The sequence below is a fragment of the Morchella importuna genome (assembly GCF_003444635.1).
Source record: "Morchella importuna strain M04M26 chromosome Unknown Morimp01GS010, whole genome shotgun sequence".
In the NCBI taxonomy this organism is placed as follows: Eukaryota; Fungi; Ascomycota; class Pezizomycetes; order Pezizales; family Morchellaceae; genus Morchella; species Morchella importuna.
Window position 1 is genome coordinate 360,817 of NW_025763407.1, and position 15,839 is coordinate 376,655.

Consider the following 15,839-nt stretch of genomic DNA (forward strand, 5'->3'; position numbering starts at 1 on the left):
ATATATACTAGAACTTGGTATTTTAGTGAGCTCAGAAACCTGAAGAGCAATACCTGCGCCCTGTCTAGGTCTCTACCGATGTTAATAATAGATAAATGGTGATTTGTGATAACCAGATGCTCCTATCTCGATGGACTGGTCCGTTGTGGAACCCAAGATTGTAGGTTTCTGTTCGGCGGAGATGATGAACTTGGTTGATTTACAAGAGGAGTGGTCCTTGTTGTCCTATAGATATCTATTTAATGTGTTCGTGTCCTCTTCTTAGAGTCTCGTTGTCGAGCTAGGTGAAAAGAATACCGGTGTCAGTGCGAGTGATATTCTATGACTCGCCCGCCCCTGTCCCTATACTAGCTCAGAATATACGCCATACGTGGTTAAAGAGCACCAGTAACTTAGTTGTCACTAAAGAAGCTCTATACTCAAGTTTGTGAGAGAACAACTCTCTCTCCTCCCGTCATCAATACAAGCAACTACATACATGTATGAACCAACTTCCCAAGTTGTTTCCCACAACGACCATCAGAGCCACAACGACAAGAAACTCCAGCCATACCTTAATACCCTCCCCCGAACAGCAATGTCATGAACGATGCTACGTTCTAAACCCCCCGAACAGGAGTATCTCCGGGGCCGAACCTTGAACTTCTTCATGAAACACACTACCCCGAGACCGGAGTAAGCGGGAGAAACGCTAGTAATTTAAACGAGCATGCAAAAAGCGTTGTGGTATTAATGCATGTAACCCCTAGAGCACCGCTACCTGTCCATGGCCGGCCGTCCGAATTCTAGGACCCTACCGGTACTGCTGGGGTAGCAGAAATGGCATGGCGAAAAGACCGTACAATCAAGGCGCTTGCGCGGGCGTTGGGGGGATATAAATACTCGTCTGACCGGCGCTGTCGGGTGTTGCATGTAGAAGTGTCGGCACGTCCCCCCTGCCGGTAGGTTCGGCGATACAAATCGCTACTAGCTGGGCTCTGACACCCAAATAGTTGCTGTAATATTAGATTCCACTGCCGCATACGGAAAGTGAGGTGCGGGGGCCGGAGGTGGCTACATAGGCCAGCGGGCGGCCGGGACACTATTATCGTTGTTTATAGGGCTAGGGTTTCCCATATTTGCTCACAGCAATCATTACCAGTCAGACCATCATTGACCCTCGTTATAAAACCTCTACTATTAATATCACCAGAACCAAAAGGATACTTCTACCTATATATTCATTACTACCTAGACACCTTTACAACCTTGGCGGCTTCTCTATAACAAACCACCTCTTCACCTCCCCATCCTCCTCGCACCTCACCCCACCTTCCCCCTTCACCTTCTCTAGCACCTGCACCACCCCTCTCTCCGCGGCCTTCACCAAATCCCCCTCCAACCCGCGATAAACCTCCGCCACCACCTCCCCCGCCGTCACCCCCTCACTCCCACCCCACAACCCCGCCAACTTGCTCCTCTCCTGCCGCTTCTTCAGCACGTTCAGCACCTGCGCCTCCCTCCCCTCCCGATGCTTCAAATACGCCGCCACCCGCCCCCCCAAATCCTCAATCACCGCGCCATGCGCCGGATACGCCCGCTTCGCCCCCAACCCTATCAGCCGCTGCAGCGACCCCACATATGCGCCCAGGTCCTCAAACACCGTCGTCCCATGGCCCAACACCGTGTCGCCCGTGAACACGGCGTTCTCCTCCGCGAGGTGGAAACACATGTGGTCGGCCGTATGGCCGGGCGTGTGCACCGCTGTCAGTGTCGCGCCGGGCACGCTGAACACCTGCCCGTCGGCGATTGGAAGATGGGTGGGCGCGGGTGTGTGTTTGTACACCTCTGTGTCGGGGGAGGAGGAGAGCAGCGCGGGGATGCCGCCGGTGTGGTCGCCGTGGTGGTGCGTGATGAGGCATGTGGGCACTGTTGCGGCCTCGTCGGCGAGCACGGTGAGGAGGGTGCTGTGCCAGAGGGGGCTGCCGGCGGCGGTGTCGAGGAGGATGCGCGTGGGGCCGGTGCCGAGGAGGTAGGTGTTTGTGCCTTGGAGGGTGAACTGCATTGTGTGTTAGTAGTGGGGTGGGGTGGGGTGGGGTGGGGTGGAGATTGGGGGAGAGAGACCTTTCCAGGGTTGTGGCCGAGGATGCGGATTACGGATGGCGAGAGACGTTCGGTGGCTGGCAGGGCGGGGAGGGAGGCGAGCTGGGCGGTGAGGAAGGCGTCGTGCGGGTGCTTGGGTTCGACCATTGTGCTGCTGCTACGGCGGTGTGGAGGTGTGGTTGTGGGTGTGGTTGGCGGGGTGATGGGTGCGAGTGTGGGGAGTGCTGTTGCTGCTGCTGTGAGAGCTCTGGATGCGAGTCTGCGTGCGAGCATGGGAGCTACACAAGCTGTTATATGTATCACTGACTGACTGCAGCTGGCATACACAGAGACACAGGGTATTCTCCCCTATTTGTGATTATCTATCACTAATTGTACCCGAGGTAACTCTGACTCTGCGCGTGGGAGTCGCGTAATCATCCAGCTGTCTGTCGGCATCACAAGCCGGAGGGAGCTACAGAGCTGCAGAACCTACTAAACAATCATTTCCCCTCTCCCACCCACCCACTACTGGTAATGATCACGACAGCATGAAAAAAGATCTACATGCAAAGGAGTTGCGTAAAAAAAAAAGAAACTAAAAAAAATAGAAAAAGAAAAAAAAGAATCGATTTCAGCGTAATACGCTTGATGCCGTATATACACAATCTACTGAGCAAGCCATACGTACTGCACTCTACTGTTCTGTCTGAACAACAAACCACACTTGATATATATATATCCACAAAAAAACCTAAAGAAACAAAAAGCACTGGGCACGGAGGTGAAGTTAGAGGGGGCAGCAGGGGCTCTAGACAAGGTCGTGCTCCACGTGCAGATACTTCCTCTCCTCCCTCTTCTCCTTCTCCGTCATTGGCGGCAGATCATAGTACGACGCCGGACTATCCCCCACCATCATTAGCAAACATCCCACCAAACACAACCCAGCTCCCCCTACACGCAAAACAGGAATACACATACCGGAAGTGTCTAGTATACTGATACGCAATATCATCCACATTCTCCGGCGTAATACCCAAATCCTCAAACGTCCTCGCGGCCGGGTCGATCTTCTGGTCGATAAACTCGCGCTCCACCTCATCCGGCGCGATCGTGGGCCACCACACATAGTCGAGCGCGCGCGCAATGCCCTTCAGCACGGGCTTGGGGAGGTTGACGTGGCGCCGGTTGTGGATGATGTCGCGGTCGACAATGTGCGCCAGCTCGGCCATGGAGTACTCCTGCGGGCCGAAGAGCTCGAAGGTCTGGCCGGCCGTGTTGTCGTCGTAGGCGATGGCCTGAAGGGCTTTGCCGACGTCGGTGACGTGCACGGGGCGGAAGCGCTGGGCCATGTTGTTGGCGGTGAAGAGGTTGGTGACGCTGGCGAGCTTGAGGAGGAGGCGGTCTTCGAAGCCGAACATGGGGGAGGGGCGCACGATCGTGGTTTCAGGGAAGATGAGGCGTGCGTCTTCTTCCGCGCGGCCCTACAGGTGGGGGGTTAGTAGAGGTGGAGTGCGGGAATGTATGTGGGGGGGGATTGTGTATGGAGGGGGGGGGGGGTGCATGGGGGGAAAGCATACCTTGGTGGCGTAGAACTTGGAGGGCGACTTGGGGTCGGCGTTGTAGGAGGAGACTTGGATGAAGCGGTCGACGTCGTATTTTGCGACTGCCTCGGCGATGCGCTGGGTCCCTTCGACGTGGACGTCCTCGTATGTGAAGTTCCTAACACAGTCACCGTCAGCCACCAGCCCTCATAATCAAGCAGTAAGTAGATAGTAGCGAAAAACATACTTGGTGGTGTAGTCACGGCCGATCAAGTTAAAGACGATATCCGAATGCCTCACGCTCTCCTCAATCGACGGGGTGTTTCTCAGATCAAACTCCTACACCCCCCACCCCCACATATCAATATCCATCCCAACTATCCCATTCCACTCCCGGTATCCACGGCGCAGGAAACACTCACTATAAACACAACCTTCCCCAAATCCCCGGTGACCTTCAAATGGCGCTTCGTCATCTCCTCGCGGTACGGGATCACAACCGTGCACCCGGAATTAGCTATCCTCCCGCCGTCCAGTCAGCCCCATACCCATACCCATACCCCCGATATCCCGCCCTGCCCTGCCCCTCCCTTCTACTCCACTCCACTCCACGACTCCAACCAGGGTGGTCATACCGAGTTTGTTGACAATATATCTCCCGAGGAATCCAGACGCTCCGAAAACAGTGACAGTGTGGCCTGTCCTCCGAACTCAATTAGCATCCCCCCGCCTACCTGCCCGCCATATAGAATGATCCAGGTGTTAAACAACGAACCTCCAATCGAAGACCTATACTCCCCACCGTTAGCACCCGGCCACCCGTAGACACACCGCAAGTAGGATACTCACCTCCCGCCGGACGGCTGGCGAATGATCGGCTTCCCGGTTCTCGTGATTGCGATATCGTGGATGGCCCTCTTTGTCGCCAGCATCATGCGCGGGCCAACGGCCGGCGCCCACGAGCTCCGTGGCACAGCGGAAAACAGGCACCTCTGCATATTGTTGTTGAGGTGTGCAAGAAAAAAAATGAGTGGAGAGAGGGTTAAGGGAAAAGGAATTGGGGGTCGGGGCGGCGGCCTTTTACAGGAAAACTGAAAGGCCGGTAGGCGGGATATGTGGGTGGTCGTCGGTCAGGGTGGAGGTGCGGCCCCACCACGTGATGTGGGTGGTTGCTCCGCTTACTCATCGGGGGGGGGGGGGAACAAGCAGGCCAGGGTCAGGGCTCACTGGTTGGGTTGGTTGCTGTGTGAATCCATCCCACCAAGATGTAAATGATAGAGATCACAACTACAACTACCCACCTATTCTATCCTATCCCATCCTATCCCATCCCATCCACGCACTACCTCACCCACCCACCACCACCCCACTGACTGTGCTCCATCAATCAATCAATCAATCCATCATCAAACTCTATCCCCACCACATCAGCAGCCATGGACATCGACCCCAAGCCCGTTCCCGAGTTCCTCACGCAGCAGCGGGACGAGGTAGCCCCGCCCAGCCTGCAACCGCTCTTCATCGACTTTGAGGACTACTGGGAGCGCAAGCTGTGGCACCAGCTCACGGGCGTGCTGCTCCAGTTCTTTGAGCACCCCGACAGCGCGCCCCAGCGCATCCCGCTCTACAAGAACTTTGTGCTGTCCTTCTCGGACAAGATCAACCAGCTCAAGCTCGTCACGCTGGGCCTGTCGGCGTCGAGACAGTGCAAAGGTCCGTCCGTCCGTCCTGTCCTGTCCATCTTCAAACAAGTCGCACGCTGCACAGAATAGAACAAGAAAAACTGATGATGGTGATGATGGTGATGGCGGGATTACAGATAACCAGGAGGCACTAGAGTTCCTGACGGCACTGGCGGAAAAGGTGAATCGGGACGACTCGAAGGATGCATATGTCTATGCCACGGTCGAGGTAGCTCGGGTGAAGCTGCTCCTGAGAGATCTGGAGGGTGCACGGAAAGCCCTGGATGATGCCGAGAAGCATCTCGAGACCTTTGACTCTGTCGAGTCCGTCGTCCATGCTTCATTCTACCGCGTGAACGCCGATTACTATAACGTAGCTCCCTCCCCCCACACCCCGCCACATATAGAGCTAACAAGCCCACCCCACCCACCCGCAGGCAAAACTCGAATTCGCCTCCTACTACAAAAACGCCCTCCTCTACCTCGCCTGCGTCAACGTCTCCGACCTCAGCACCCCGAGCAGCAAGAACGCGCCTACAACCTCTCCGTCGCCGCCCTCCTCGGCGAGACCATCTACAACTTCGGCGAGCTGCTCCTCCACCCCATCCTCGACTCGCTCAAAAACACCGAGCACGCCTGGCTGCGCGAGCTGCTCTTCGCCTTCAACGCCGGCAACCTCGCCGGCTTCCACGGCCTCTCCGGCCACCTCTCCAAGCAGCCCCTGCTCGAGCAGCAGTCCAAATTCCTCCGCGAGAAGATCTGCCTGTCTGCTCTGACGGAGGCCGTGTTCCGCCGCCCGCCGCACGACCGCGCAATGTCGTTTGCGACCATCCTGGAGGAGACGCGCGTCTACCCCGAGGAGGTCGAGCATCTGCTCATGAAGGCGCTGAGCTTGGGCCTCGTGCGCGGCAGCATTGACCAGGTGGCCGAGGTGGCCAGGATCTCGTGGGTGCAGCCGAAGGTGCTCGATAAGGACCAGATTGTGAGTATGAAGCAGAGGCTGCTAGACTGGGATGAGAGCGTGAATAAGATGGGTGCGTGGATGGAGACTACGTTGGCGCCGCCGGCGGAGGCTTAGGTTGTGTGTTGTTTTACTTTTTCGCTTTGCTTTGCCGGGGATGGGCGGGAAATAGTAGAATAAAATTTGGCTTTTCCTGTATGGGTTGATCAGGGGAATAGTATCCGTAATTGCTATCGACTATTATTGGTGATGGTGATGTTCCTGTCGTTGCTTTGGGACAGAAATGATTTGATCGACATGGCTGAATGAATATCACGAATGTTAACCAAAAATAAATGTTTCTTGGGGGCCGGAGAATCGATTCTAGCTAGCTTATCAAGTGTAAAATCCTTCTGCAGTTCCACTATTTCGTCCTACACTCTTCAATTCTGCATCTAAGCTTACGTAGAGAGTTAGAATATGTTAGTGAAAAATGATAACCCTAGCTCTGAAGTAGGCTACATATAATTACATCATCTCCTTGGAGCTCCTACAGAAGCCTAGGATGGGCAACTCATTTTAAACCAATCCTGAGTAACGTCGTTTCAATGGTATGAGAAGTTCGATACTGCATCACTGGGAGGCTTACGCTCAGACTCTCGTCTACTCTGAAAGTCACCAAATAATCATTACCACAAGACACCACCCCGCCCACAACCACATCTCGTCACATCACATCACTAGAACACCCTTCACAGACCAACATTTACTATAGCTATAAACCCTTTCCCATTTCAATCTATGTAATATATTACACTCCCCCCTTTCACCCTTCACCCTTACCCCTCACGCCTACCCTACGACCTGATAAAAGCCCTAAAGTCCGAATCCTGAAACTCGGTCTTCCCATCCTTGGTCACAATCGCAATCTTCAGCGCACTCGGATGCCTACCACTCGACGCACCCACCGGCCACACATCCGCCGCGCCGATCGTGATCTTTTCCGATGACGACGAGGAGGAGGGGGAGGAGGATGGGGAGGAGGATGGGGAGGAAGAGGGCGCTTCAATCGCCTTGGTAGCTATCGGCGACGGAAGCAAGCCAGGCTCGATGTCTGCAAGCTCGCTAAAGTCCTCCTTGCGGAAGACCTCGAAGAGGCGTGCGGTCCGTGACTGCACAAGGATTGTGCTGGGGCCTTGGAAGCGGAGGAAGAGCTACACCTACCGCATCAGCACCGCCGGGGACGGCTCAAGTAGAAAGGTAGGGGAAGAGAATGGAGGGGGGGAAAGCATACCCTGTCGCCCCAGATGGTCCTTCGTGACCAGGCCTTGATGCCAAAGAGTGTTCTGGCAATGGTCTTGTACATGTCCGACTCTTTTATCTTCCGGATAAACTCCACCTCCGGCAGAAACCGGCGGATCATGTTGAAGCGAGGAATCTGCAGACGGAGCGAAGTGCTCTTGAGTCTATACGGCACTGGCCGGGAGGGGCCGTTCATGGAGTATGCGAGGAGGGCGCTGGGGTGGATTGTGTACTCCTCGCCCGGCTTGAGGGTGACCTGGTAGATCTGTCCGCGGCCGATAAGGGCGACGAGGCCGCGGCCGGTGAGCTTGGAGTTGCCCCAGTGGGCCAGACTCTGGGATTGTTAGTGGGAACTGATTTATGGGTTCTATGATGTAGGGAGGGAGGGCTCTACCATTTTGTGGCTGATGGTGGGCTTGGAGGAGATGGAGTGGCCGGTCCAGGCGAGGAGTGCGTCGTTTTGTGTCAGCATCCAGTCGACTTTGCCGTCGAGCTCTATGATGCCGAAGGTGGTGTGGGGGGTGTTTGTAGATATTAGACATGTGAGTGGGGTGGTGGAGGATATCTGTTGAGGGTTGTTTGTATCAGCATTTTTGTTTGCGTCGTAGTATCGATTCGTACTGGATGATATAGATGTTGCCGTAGCATTGGGGCCTTATCATACTTTCTGGTATAGAAACGGGACCCGTAGAGCTGCCCTTCTGAAGGGCTCCAGAATCGATAACGTTGAGACTGCCTGCAACAAGTTTACACGGTCAGATAAAGAACTTTCCACAAACCCGTCACAACCCCTCCAAAAGACTCCTCACATTCTCAGTCTGCCCATTGATTCCCACCAATGTTCCTCTCCTCGAGTACAGCAATGAGGAAGCCGGTAGAGCTACCGACAGCATAGAATACGGAGCTCCCAGGACCTCAAACCTTACATCTAAACCCACACCGCGCAATTAGTTCCCGCCCCCACACAACCCCAGCAGAAAGGATGGACCGCCCTGCAACTCACCAGCCGGGAAGGGCCCCGCTCCGCTCAACTTCGGGATTGCCTGTGTCTGCTCCGACAGGTCCACCGGGCCGTCGATGGATGACGTTGACGGCGTTGCCTTGATGTGCACATTCCTCCTAGTGCATTGGCGAAGCCGGAGTGGAGCCACGAGGAACGGGCGGACAGTTGTGTTGCGGGCGGCGGCGGCGACGGCGGCCATGGTGTGTTTGGTGTTTCTAGTGATGGAACGAAGCTCGCTCGTGAGCCTCATTCATTCATTCGTCGTAGGGATTTTTTTGAGGTAATGATTTTTTCCGGTTCGGATACATCCTGGACTGGACTGTGGTGGGGGTTGGGGGTGTTGCTGGGGGGGACGTCGTTATGGCGGTTCCGACTGGGTGGGGAGACTCGCTTATGGCAACGGCGGGAACCACGTCAAAAATTAGCCCCCACGAACCAGCCAATGATCGGCCTAGGCGAGAGTAATGATAGTTTGGAATGGTTTTTTTTTTAGCAGACTTGGAAAGAAGCTTCGCTTGGAATTGGGATATATTTATGGGATAGGGAAATTACGGCACATGCGCCTGTTTCGACTGCCCACGGGTCTCAACACCGAGCCGTCAGTGTATATAGAGCGGTTACTGATGTCTATTTAAGTCTCGGTCCCTTCCCTATTTCTAGTTATAGCTACTAATATGTTTATCGCCTTATCTAAGCTAATTGTCTTTATATGCTGTCTTCATCTATCACTAATAACAGCTCCCTACAGTCAGTGCTACATACATGCGCGTACGTACGCTTATGTTGGAGATCGAGAAGCTTAAGGGAAAAGCTTATTCCATTGGGACAAAGCTTTATGCATATAACTTTCATTGAGTAACCAGCACTGCGTATACTTTCCAGGTTTCAATCGACCGAGCCCGTAGTACCTGCGGACTAAGAACCGAAAGTCTCTATCAACGGGATAGTATACACCTTTAGTTGAAAAGCATACACCATTGCAGCGCCACCCACAGCCTAAGTCACGTCACAACCCATCACTCGCTCAGGTTGTCCCATATGGCCATCCGGATTTTTTTATTCACCATACCCTAGCTTACACTATCTAAATACAAAACACGATCTTATTAACACTTTTCTTATTTGTGGTACGGTAAAGCATTGACTCTTTTTCTAAGGCCACGCTTGACGTGGTTGGCTTTTAATCTTTATCTAGTAACATAATTTTAAATAGTCATACCTCATTATCTTAATCGAATTAGACACAAGCTATATGCTTATTCCACTATAACTACCTTGACCCTCAATTAATCAACTTTAATGATTATTGATTACTTATACATATAGTTTATAGCATTTTAATATCATGTAAGATCATGCCACTCAAAGGTTTATATATAGATACCACACAGTTGACATATTAGTGATTTTACAAGATTCACATTATTAAAAATTTATTAAAATCTATCCGAGTGAACATATGGATGAGTGAATGTATCTGTTTATTCCATTACATCGCTGCACCCTATCTAACAACGGCTCGTCAAGGAGACAGCGCGCTTTTTATAGGCAACAACGAAAGCAAATCTTTGAAAGCCTGCCAAGCAAAAGCCAACGAGAACTCAAACTCGCCCGGAGTATGTGGTGGGCCATCCTTCCACGTTTCACGGTCGGCCTCCTCCTCGGGAGTCATCTTCGGGGTCTCCCACTGACGATAAGTGTAAGCGGGGCCGCCGAGGGGTTCAATGTCGAATTCCGAGAGGACAACTACGGTTGGTCAGTATACATGCACAACAAGAGATAAAGAGCGGGGGATAGGCTGAGACATACCTGGCGGCTCAGAGACTAACGGGGCCGGGGGGGCCGGGGGGGACGGGGGGGACGGGGGGGACGGGGGGGTGATTGGAGCGCTAGCGGCGCGTCTACTGGCTGCATTTGGTCAGCGCTGCGGACTATAAAGTAGTGGGAGAGTGAACAAACCAGGATCCCAGTGTTTTGGTGGAGGCCCTGATGCTCCGTAGTCAACCGCGGGGAAAAACTCCCTGGTTTGGAGCTGGGACCCTGTGGGCTTATTCACTGTGTTTGGTCAGTTTTAAGGGCTTTGATGAGGAGGAGTGAAGAGACAAACCAGGAGCCCAGCGAGTTGATGGAGGCCCAGAGGCCCCGAAGTTTACTACAGGGAAAAACTCCCTGGTGTGAAGTCTCTTATGAGGCTTGGAGGGTTGCATTGACGGTGCAAGACCGTTTCCAAGAGCGATAGACTCGCTCTTCGAGTCTTGCCCGTAGGCTGAGGCCGCGAACACCCCCCCAACAAGCAAAATGATGTTCTTGAGAAGCATTTTGGAATTGGGACTTGTTAGATCTGTTGCGTTGTATTTGCAATTGGATGTTGGCGGGTTTCTTTTCCAGATGGAGGGATATGCAGCCTTTTATACACATAGACTCCCTCTTTTCTTCGTTGGGCAATGTCGTATTGATTACCTCATGTCTCGAGGTGTTTAGTCGTTGATTTGATAATTGCGCAATTAGTAGATTTAGCGTACTACTTTTAGGTTGTAAAGAGAGGTCGAGTGATATTCTGTGTTCGGATGACCAGCCGCGACGATCATCTCGGAGGTTTTGTAGGAAAATAACAAGATTTGATCAGATTGCGCCGGATCGAAGTGTATTGATGATGATGACGAAAAGAAAGGAGAAGAGAGAGACGCAATATATAAATAGGCGACGACAAAGACTACGTAGTAGCTACTGGAGAGTACTGCGCCCCTGTGATCTGTCTTGTCCTCTATGTACCCAGGGGTACCCAAAAGTGATGCAACGGCTTGGAAATATAGGGTGAGGTCTTAGTGAATTCGCAACCACCTTACATGTAATTTCTTTCATTTTGATGTGATTGATGAATTCTTCATACTCTCTTTACTTTATATACTATATATCGCTACTTCGTTAAAGTCAAAGTTGGGTTGCATGTGGTTGAAATCGTGAGTAGTAAATTGAGTCGTTGCATTACTTTCCGGCACCTCTGGGTACATTACTTATTCATTTGTCAGACAACTTCGTCGCAACGTTGATACCACGGACCACACTTCTTTAGACTAGTGTACTTGCACTTTCAAAGGGCTTTTGCTCAGAAGAGCGCAGACCATCATCGCCGGTGATTAATATGATTGTAACGTCATCATGTAACTTCGAATTACTAGCTTCGTTCAAATTTTTTTTTTGTTTAATATTGATTGCATGCAGTAGCTTCGTTCAATTGGCCATTTTGGGGTTTTCTGGAGATGACCCAACAACGCCGTCATAAGAGCTTAATCAGGTAATAAATAATTATAAATAAATATCGGAAGACAAATATGTAGAGGACAGATTTCGTAAACTATATGGGTGACAGAATTCGACCTTTTCGCTAATAGACATACATGTACACATCAGACATGTAACTTACATGTAGTAATCTGCGAAACGCGTCACTCACGAATGGGCTTTAGCTGAGTACAAGTATGTTATATATGTAATCAGGGTGACATGTAAGCTGTACAAGTAGTACATCTACACAATTTCATACGCCTACGTTGTACAATGTGTAATTACATGTAGTGCAAACCAGAGCCCAACTTGGTGGTCTCTCAAAAGACTGAGTGGCCGTGATTCACAAACATTCCTAGGCATATTGGGGTATATTTCATCATTGTAGGCTCCATATGGACGGGTAATAATGTTATGGAACATTCTGTCAGAACTGAAGGAAAGGCTACTTCCCACGCGCTTCAAACTGTACGCAAATGATCTAAGATGTAAGCTGGACATTCTTATATCGATGTGAGGTGTCAGAATATATCTGCAACAATCAAGCACAAGTCGACCATGAGTCGTTAACTGGTATTCCAGAACTGCCAGAACTTGATTCGCCCACTCAATGTGAGGAATATCGTTAATTATTAGCTTTCTATAAATAGTCATGTTTAATTTCGATGTAGTTGGCTATAATATTAATTTATTATAAGAGCTGCTCGGGGTATTATTATCCCATTACCTTTTGTAAGAAGTATTTATAATTCGGGTAGAGAAGCCTAAGTATTATATAGTTGTTTTTATTACACAGGGATAAGCGAGACTGAGGAAACCCTAACTACATGTATGTGAGTCCCCTAGTTCAATTCCATAGAGACTCCATAGGGCATCGAGATGACACCTCTACTCGATCTTGGCTCATGACCAGGTATGTACTCTGGAAACCTTTTCAAAATTTAACTCATGACGTCACTATCAAAGCTTCACCTCTTGAAAACACGAACCCTTCAAGACCTGGATTGTGCGAGTGACGCGATATGATCCATCTGACTCACGAAAAGTGGCAAGTGTGGAGTCCCTTAAAGGGTTTTATAGTGGCTAGTGCTGATTCAGGCACACCCCCGAAGCAGATGCCTTTTGATGATGGGTAGAAACGGCATAAGAGATGTTTCAATGGCAATTTACCCCTCCAATTGGACCTTCTCAGGTGCACGTGGATGAGTAAGTGGTGGGGGACGGGGTTAACGCCTTTCCATGGTACGATATGAAATCGATCCGACCCCTTGGGACAGAGAAGCAGCTTCATGAAGATTCGAGTTATCACCAATTGCGTATCTTTCGGTCCGCTACCGAGGCAGAAACCCGAATTTGTCAACGGGGTTTAATTGTCAACGAACGACTGGACCCCAGCCCTTCGGAACTGATGGAAATTTATCGTGGCGCTCCTGTATGGCCCCGCTGAGTAATTTGTTGGGGATTCCGTATTATTTCTGTGGTGGCACGCGGACACCGGCTATCGTAGTTGCCAAGAGTCCTTACCCGGTCTGTGGAGGTTCCGCCCAAGAGGCCCCATTCGCTAAGTGAGAAACTTGAACTCCGGGTTTCTTCACTCACACTTCAAAAAAAGCCTCTTCTCCTTCCTCTTTCCTAGGAAGATTTGTTTTACCGTTCTACTCTTACCCTTCTACTCCATCCTCATCACTTTCATCAATTTCAGAGATATCTTTTAGATTCAATCTCTCTGGGCAGTCATGTTGAAGTCGTTTATTCCCCGACAGTCCCGCTCATTACTCCGGCCCTTGAACTCAGGCGCCCCCTCCGCCTTCTACCTTGTTCCCCGCAGAGGATTCGCCTCTGAGACTCCCGAACATGATGTAATTGTCATTGGTATGTGCAGCATATTCCTACGATAGGTGCTTGGAGGAAATGGTATGCTGGGAATAGCTGAGCTGACGGATGAGGTTTTATATAGGTGGCGGTCCTGGAGGATACGTTGCGGCCATCAAGGCTGCTCAGGAGGGATTGAAGGTAAGAGTTACCGATTACAGATTATACGGAGTTTGTAGGGGTTAACGGCGGGTTTTATAGACTGCTTGCATTGAGAAGCGTGGTGCTCTGGGTGGAACATGTTTGAATGTGGGATGTATCCCTTCAAAGTCGCTACTCAACAATTCGCATATCTACCACCAGATCCTACACGATGTAAAGAACCGTGGTATTGATGGTTCGTATACCTATTATGCGATATCCCGTCTTTTTATTTCGGAGTTAGGAGCTGAAATGCTGACCTCATGCAGTCGAGGGTGTTAAGCTCAACCTTACACAAATGATGAAGGCAAAGGAAACCTCCGTCTCCGGTCTTACAAAGGGTATCGAGTATCTTTTCAAGAAGAACGGCGTCGACTATATCAAGGGAACCGGTACCCTCACCGGCGAAAACGAAATCAAGGTGAATCCTCTCGATGGTGGAGAAGCTCAGACATACCGCGCAAAGAACATCATCATCGCCACTGGATCAGAGGCTACACCATTCCCAGGACTCGAAATCGATGAGAAGAGAGTTGTTACCAGCACAGGTGCGATTGCGCTCACAGAGGTGCCTAAGAAAATGATCGTTATCGGAGGTGGTATCATTGGACTCGAGATGGTTCGTATCCAATTTCTGGCAAATCTTTTAGCGGGGGAGAGTATGGCTGATAGCGAGGTTTAGGGATCTGTGTGGTCACGATTGGGTGCTGAGGTTACCGTGGTTGAATACTTGGGCGCTATCGGTGGCCCAGGTATGGATGCTGATATGGCCAAGACCATGCAGAAGATTCTCTCAAAGCAGGGCATGAAGTTCAAGCTCAACACTAAGGTTCTCGGTGGCGATGTCAACGCCGATGACATTAAGATCAAGATTGAGGCTGCGAAGGGTGGAAAGGAGGAGCAGGTAGGCTTAAGACTATAGTTAGTATATTTGCATAAACCTAAGCTAATCGCCGGTTTCGCAGCTCGATGCCGACGTTGTCCTTGTCGCTATCGGCCGTAGACCCTACACCTCCGGCCTTGGTCTCGAGAACGTTGGTATCGAAACCGACGAGAGAGGCCGTATTGTCATTGACCAGGAATACCGCACCAAGATTCCCCACATCCGCGTAATCGGAGATGTCACTTTTGGAGCTATGCTGGCGCACAAGGCCGAGGAGGAGGGTATCGCAGCGGTTGAGTACATCAGCAAGGGACACGGACACGTTAACTACGGCGCCATTCCTAGCGTCATGTACACCCACCCTGAAGCTGCCTGGGTTGGACAGACCGAGCAGGAGGTTAAGGCCACTGGAAAGCCCTACAACATTGGAAGCTTCCCATTTAGCGCCAACTCTAGAGCCAAGACCAACTTGGATACTGAAGGAATGGTTAAGTGAGTATATCATGCGATTATTAACTTTATTGTATCGGAGATTTGTTGCTAATATTTTCCTTTCTTCTACAGGTTTATCACAGACAAGGAGACCGACAGGATTCTGGGAATCCACATCATTGGACCCAACGCTGGTGAGATGATTGCAGAAGGTGTTTTGGCTCTTGAATACGGTGCATCTTCAGAAGACATTGGTCGCACAAGTCACGCTCACCCTACCCTCTCTGAGGCTTTCAAAGAGGCTGCCATGGCTGCCTACTCGAAACCTATCCACGCATAAACCATTTAATCTGTTGCGTGAATAGAGGGACGTGGGGCGATTCAAAAGGTTTGGGTGGGTGTTTTTCTTAGATTAGCGAAGAGACCTGTATGGGAGGTTGGGTGATATGGGAGCGTCTTTGTATTTTTTCCCTATGTTTTTTTTGTTTTCCTCTCTTGAAATATCACAAGCTTGTTCATACCATATCCTCTGTGTAGCACGTAAAGTGGGGTTTGAAGTTTTTATATATTTTTTCTTCTCAATCGAATCGTGTTTTGTGGGTTTGCAGGGGATATGAGGGGTAAGCGTTGTGTATGTGTGGGGTGTTCGGGTTCCCTACAGGCTACATACAGCAGACAGTTAGCGAGTATTCTA

At 50.8% G+C, this 15,839-nt stretch overlaps 6 protein-coding genes across 6 annotated transcripts; 2 read left to right on the forward strand and 4 right to left on the reverse strand.

Annotated features, from left to right (window-relative positions):
* Nucleotides 1-1,240: 1,240 nt before the first annotated feature.
* LAJ45_04193 (uncharacterized protein) lies at nt 1,241-2,355 on the reverse strand (the record flags this gene model as incomplete). The annotated part of the gene is made up of 2 exons (XM_046113774.1): nt 1,241-2,038; nt 2,104-2,355. 2 exons carry the CDS (start codon nt 2,353-2,355, stop codon nt 1,241-1,243), a joined length of 1,050 nt encoding a protein of 349 aa, XP_045972876.1.
* Nucleotides 2,356-2,872: 517 nt separating this feature from the next.
* Nucleotides 2,873-4,603, reverse strand: LAJ45_04194 (uncharacterized protein; the record flags this gene model as incomplete). The annotated part of the gene is made up of 8 exons (XM_046113775.1): nt 2,873-2,963; nt 3,043-3,545; nt 3,642-3,783; nt 3,853-3,944; nt 4,028-4,122; nt 4,241-4,303; nt 4,381-4,394; nt 4,455-4,603. 8 exons carry the CDS (start codon nt 4,601-4,603, stop codon nt 2,873-2,875), a joined length of 1,149 nt encoding a protein of 382 aa, XP_045972877.1.
* Nucleotides 4,604-5,041: 438 nt separating this feature from the next.
* On the forward strand, nt 5,042-6,365 carry LAJ45_04195 (uncharacterized protein; the record flags this gene model as incomplete). Its single annotated transcript, XM_046113776.1, has 4 exons — nt 5,042-5,318; nt 5,425-5,660; nt 5,725-5,784; nt 5,856-6,365. The coding sequence occupies 4 exons, from the start codon at nt 5,042-5,044 to the stop codon at nt 6,363-6,365; spliced, it is 1,083 nt and encodes a 360-aa protein (XP_045972878.1).
* Nucleotides 6,366-7,084: 719 nt separating this feature from the next.
* Nucleotides 7,085-8,731, reverse strand: LAJ45_04196 (uncharacterized protein; the record flags this gene model as incomplete). The annotated part of the gene is made up of 6 exons (XM_046113777.1): nt 7,085-7,441; nt 7,522-7,863; nt 7,924-8,094; nt 8,194-8,265; nt 8,339-8,457; nt 8,533-8,731. 6 exons carry the CDS (start codon nt 8,729-8,731, stop codon nt 7,085-7,087), a joined length of 1,260 nt encoding a protein of 419 aa, XP_045972879.1.
* A 1,323-nt stretch (nt 8,732-10,054) lies between these two features.
* Nucleotides 10,055-10,850, reverse strand: LAJ45_04197 (uncharacterized protein; the record flags this gene model as incomplete). The annotated part of the gene is made up of 4 exons (XM_046113778.1): nt 10,055-10,278; nt 10,342-10,440; nt 10,492-10,587; nt 10,640-10,850. 4 exons carry the CDS (start codon nt 10,848-10,850, stop codon nt 10,055-10,057), a joined length of 630 nt encoding a protein of 209 aa, XP_045972880.1.
* Nucleotides 10,851-13,553: 2,703 nt separating this feature from the next.
* On the forward strand, nt 13,554-15,485 carry LAJ45_04198 (uncharacterized protein; the record flags this gene model as incomplete). Its single annotated transcript, XM_046113779.1, has 7 exons — nt 13,554-13,689; nt 13,775-13,830; nt 13,891-14,026; nt 14,100-14,449; nt 14,513-14,734; nt 14,796-15,205; nt 15,278-15,485. 7 exons carry the CDS (start codon nt 13,554-13,556, stop codon nt 15,483-15,485), a joined length of 1,518 nt encoding a protein of 505 aa, XP_045972881.1.
* Nucleotides 15,486-15,839: the final 354 nt, after the last annotated feature.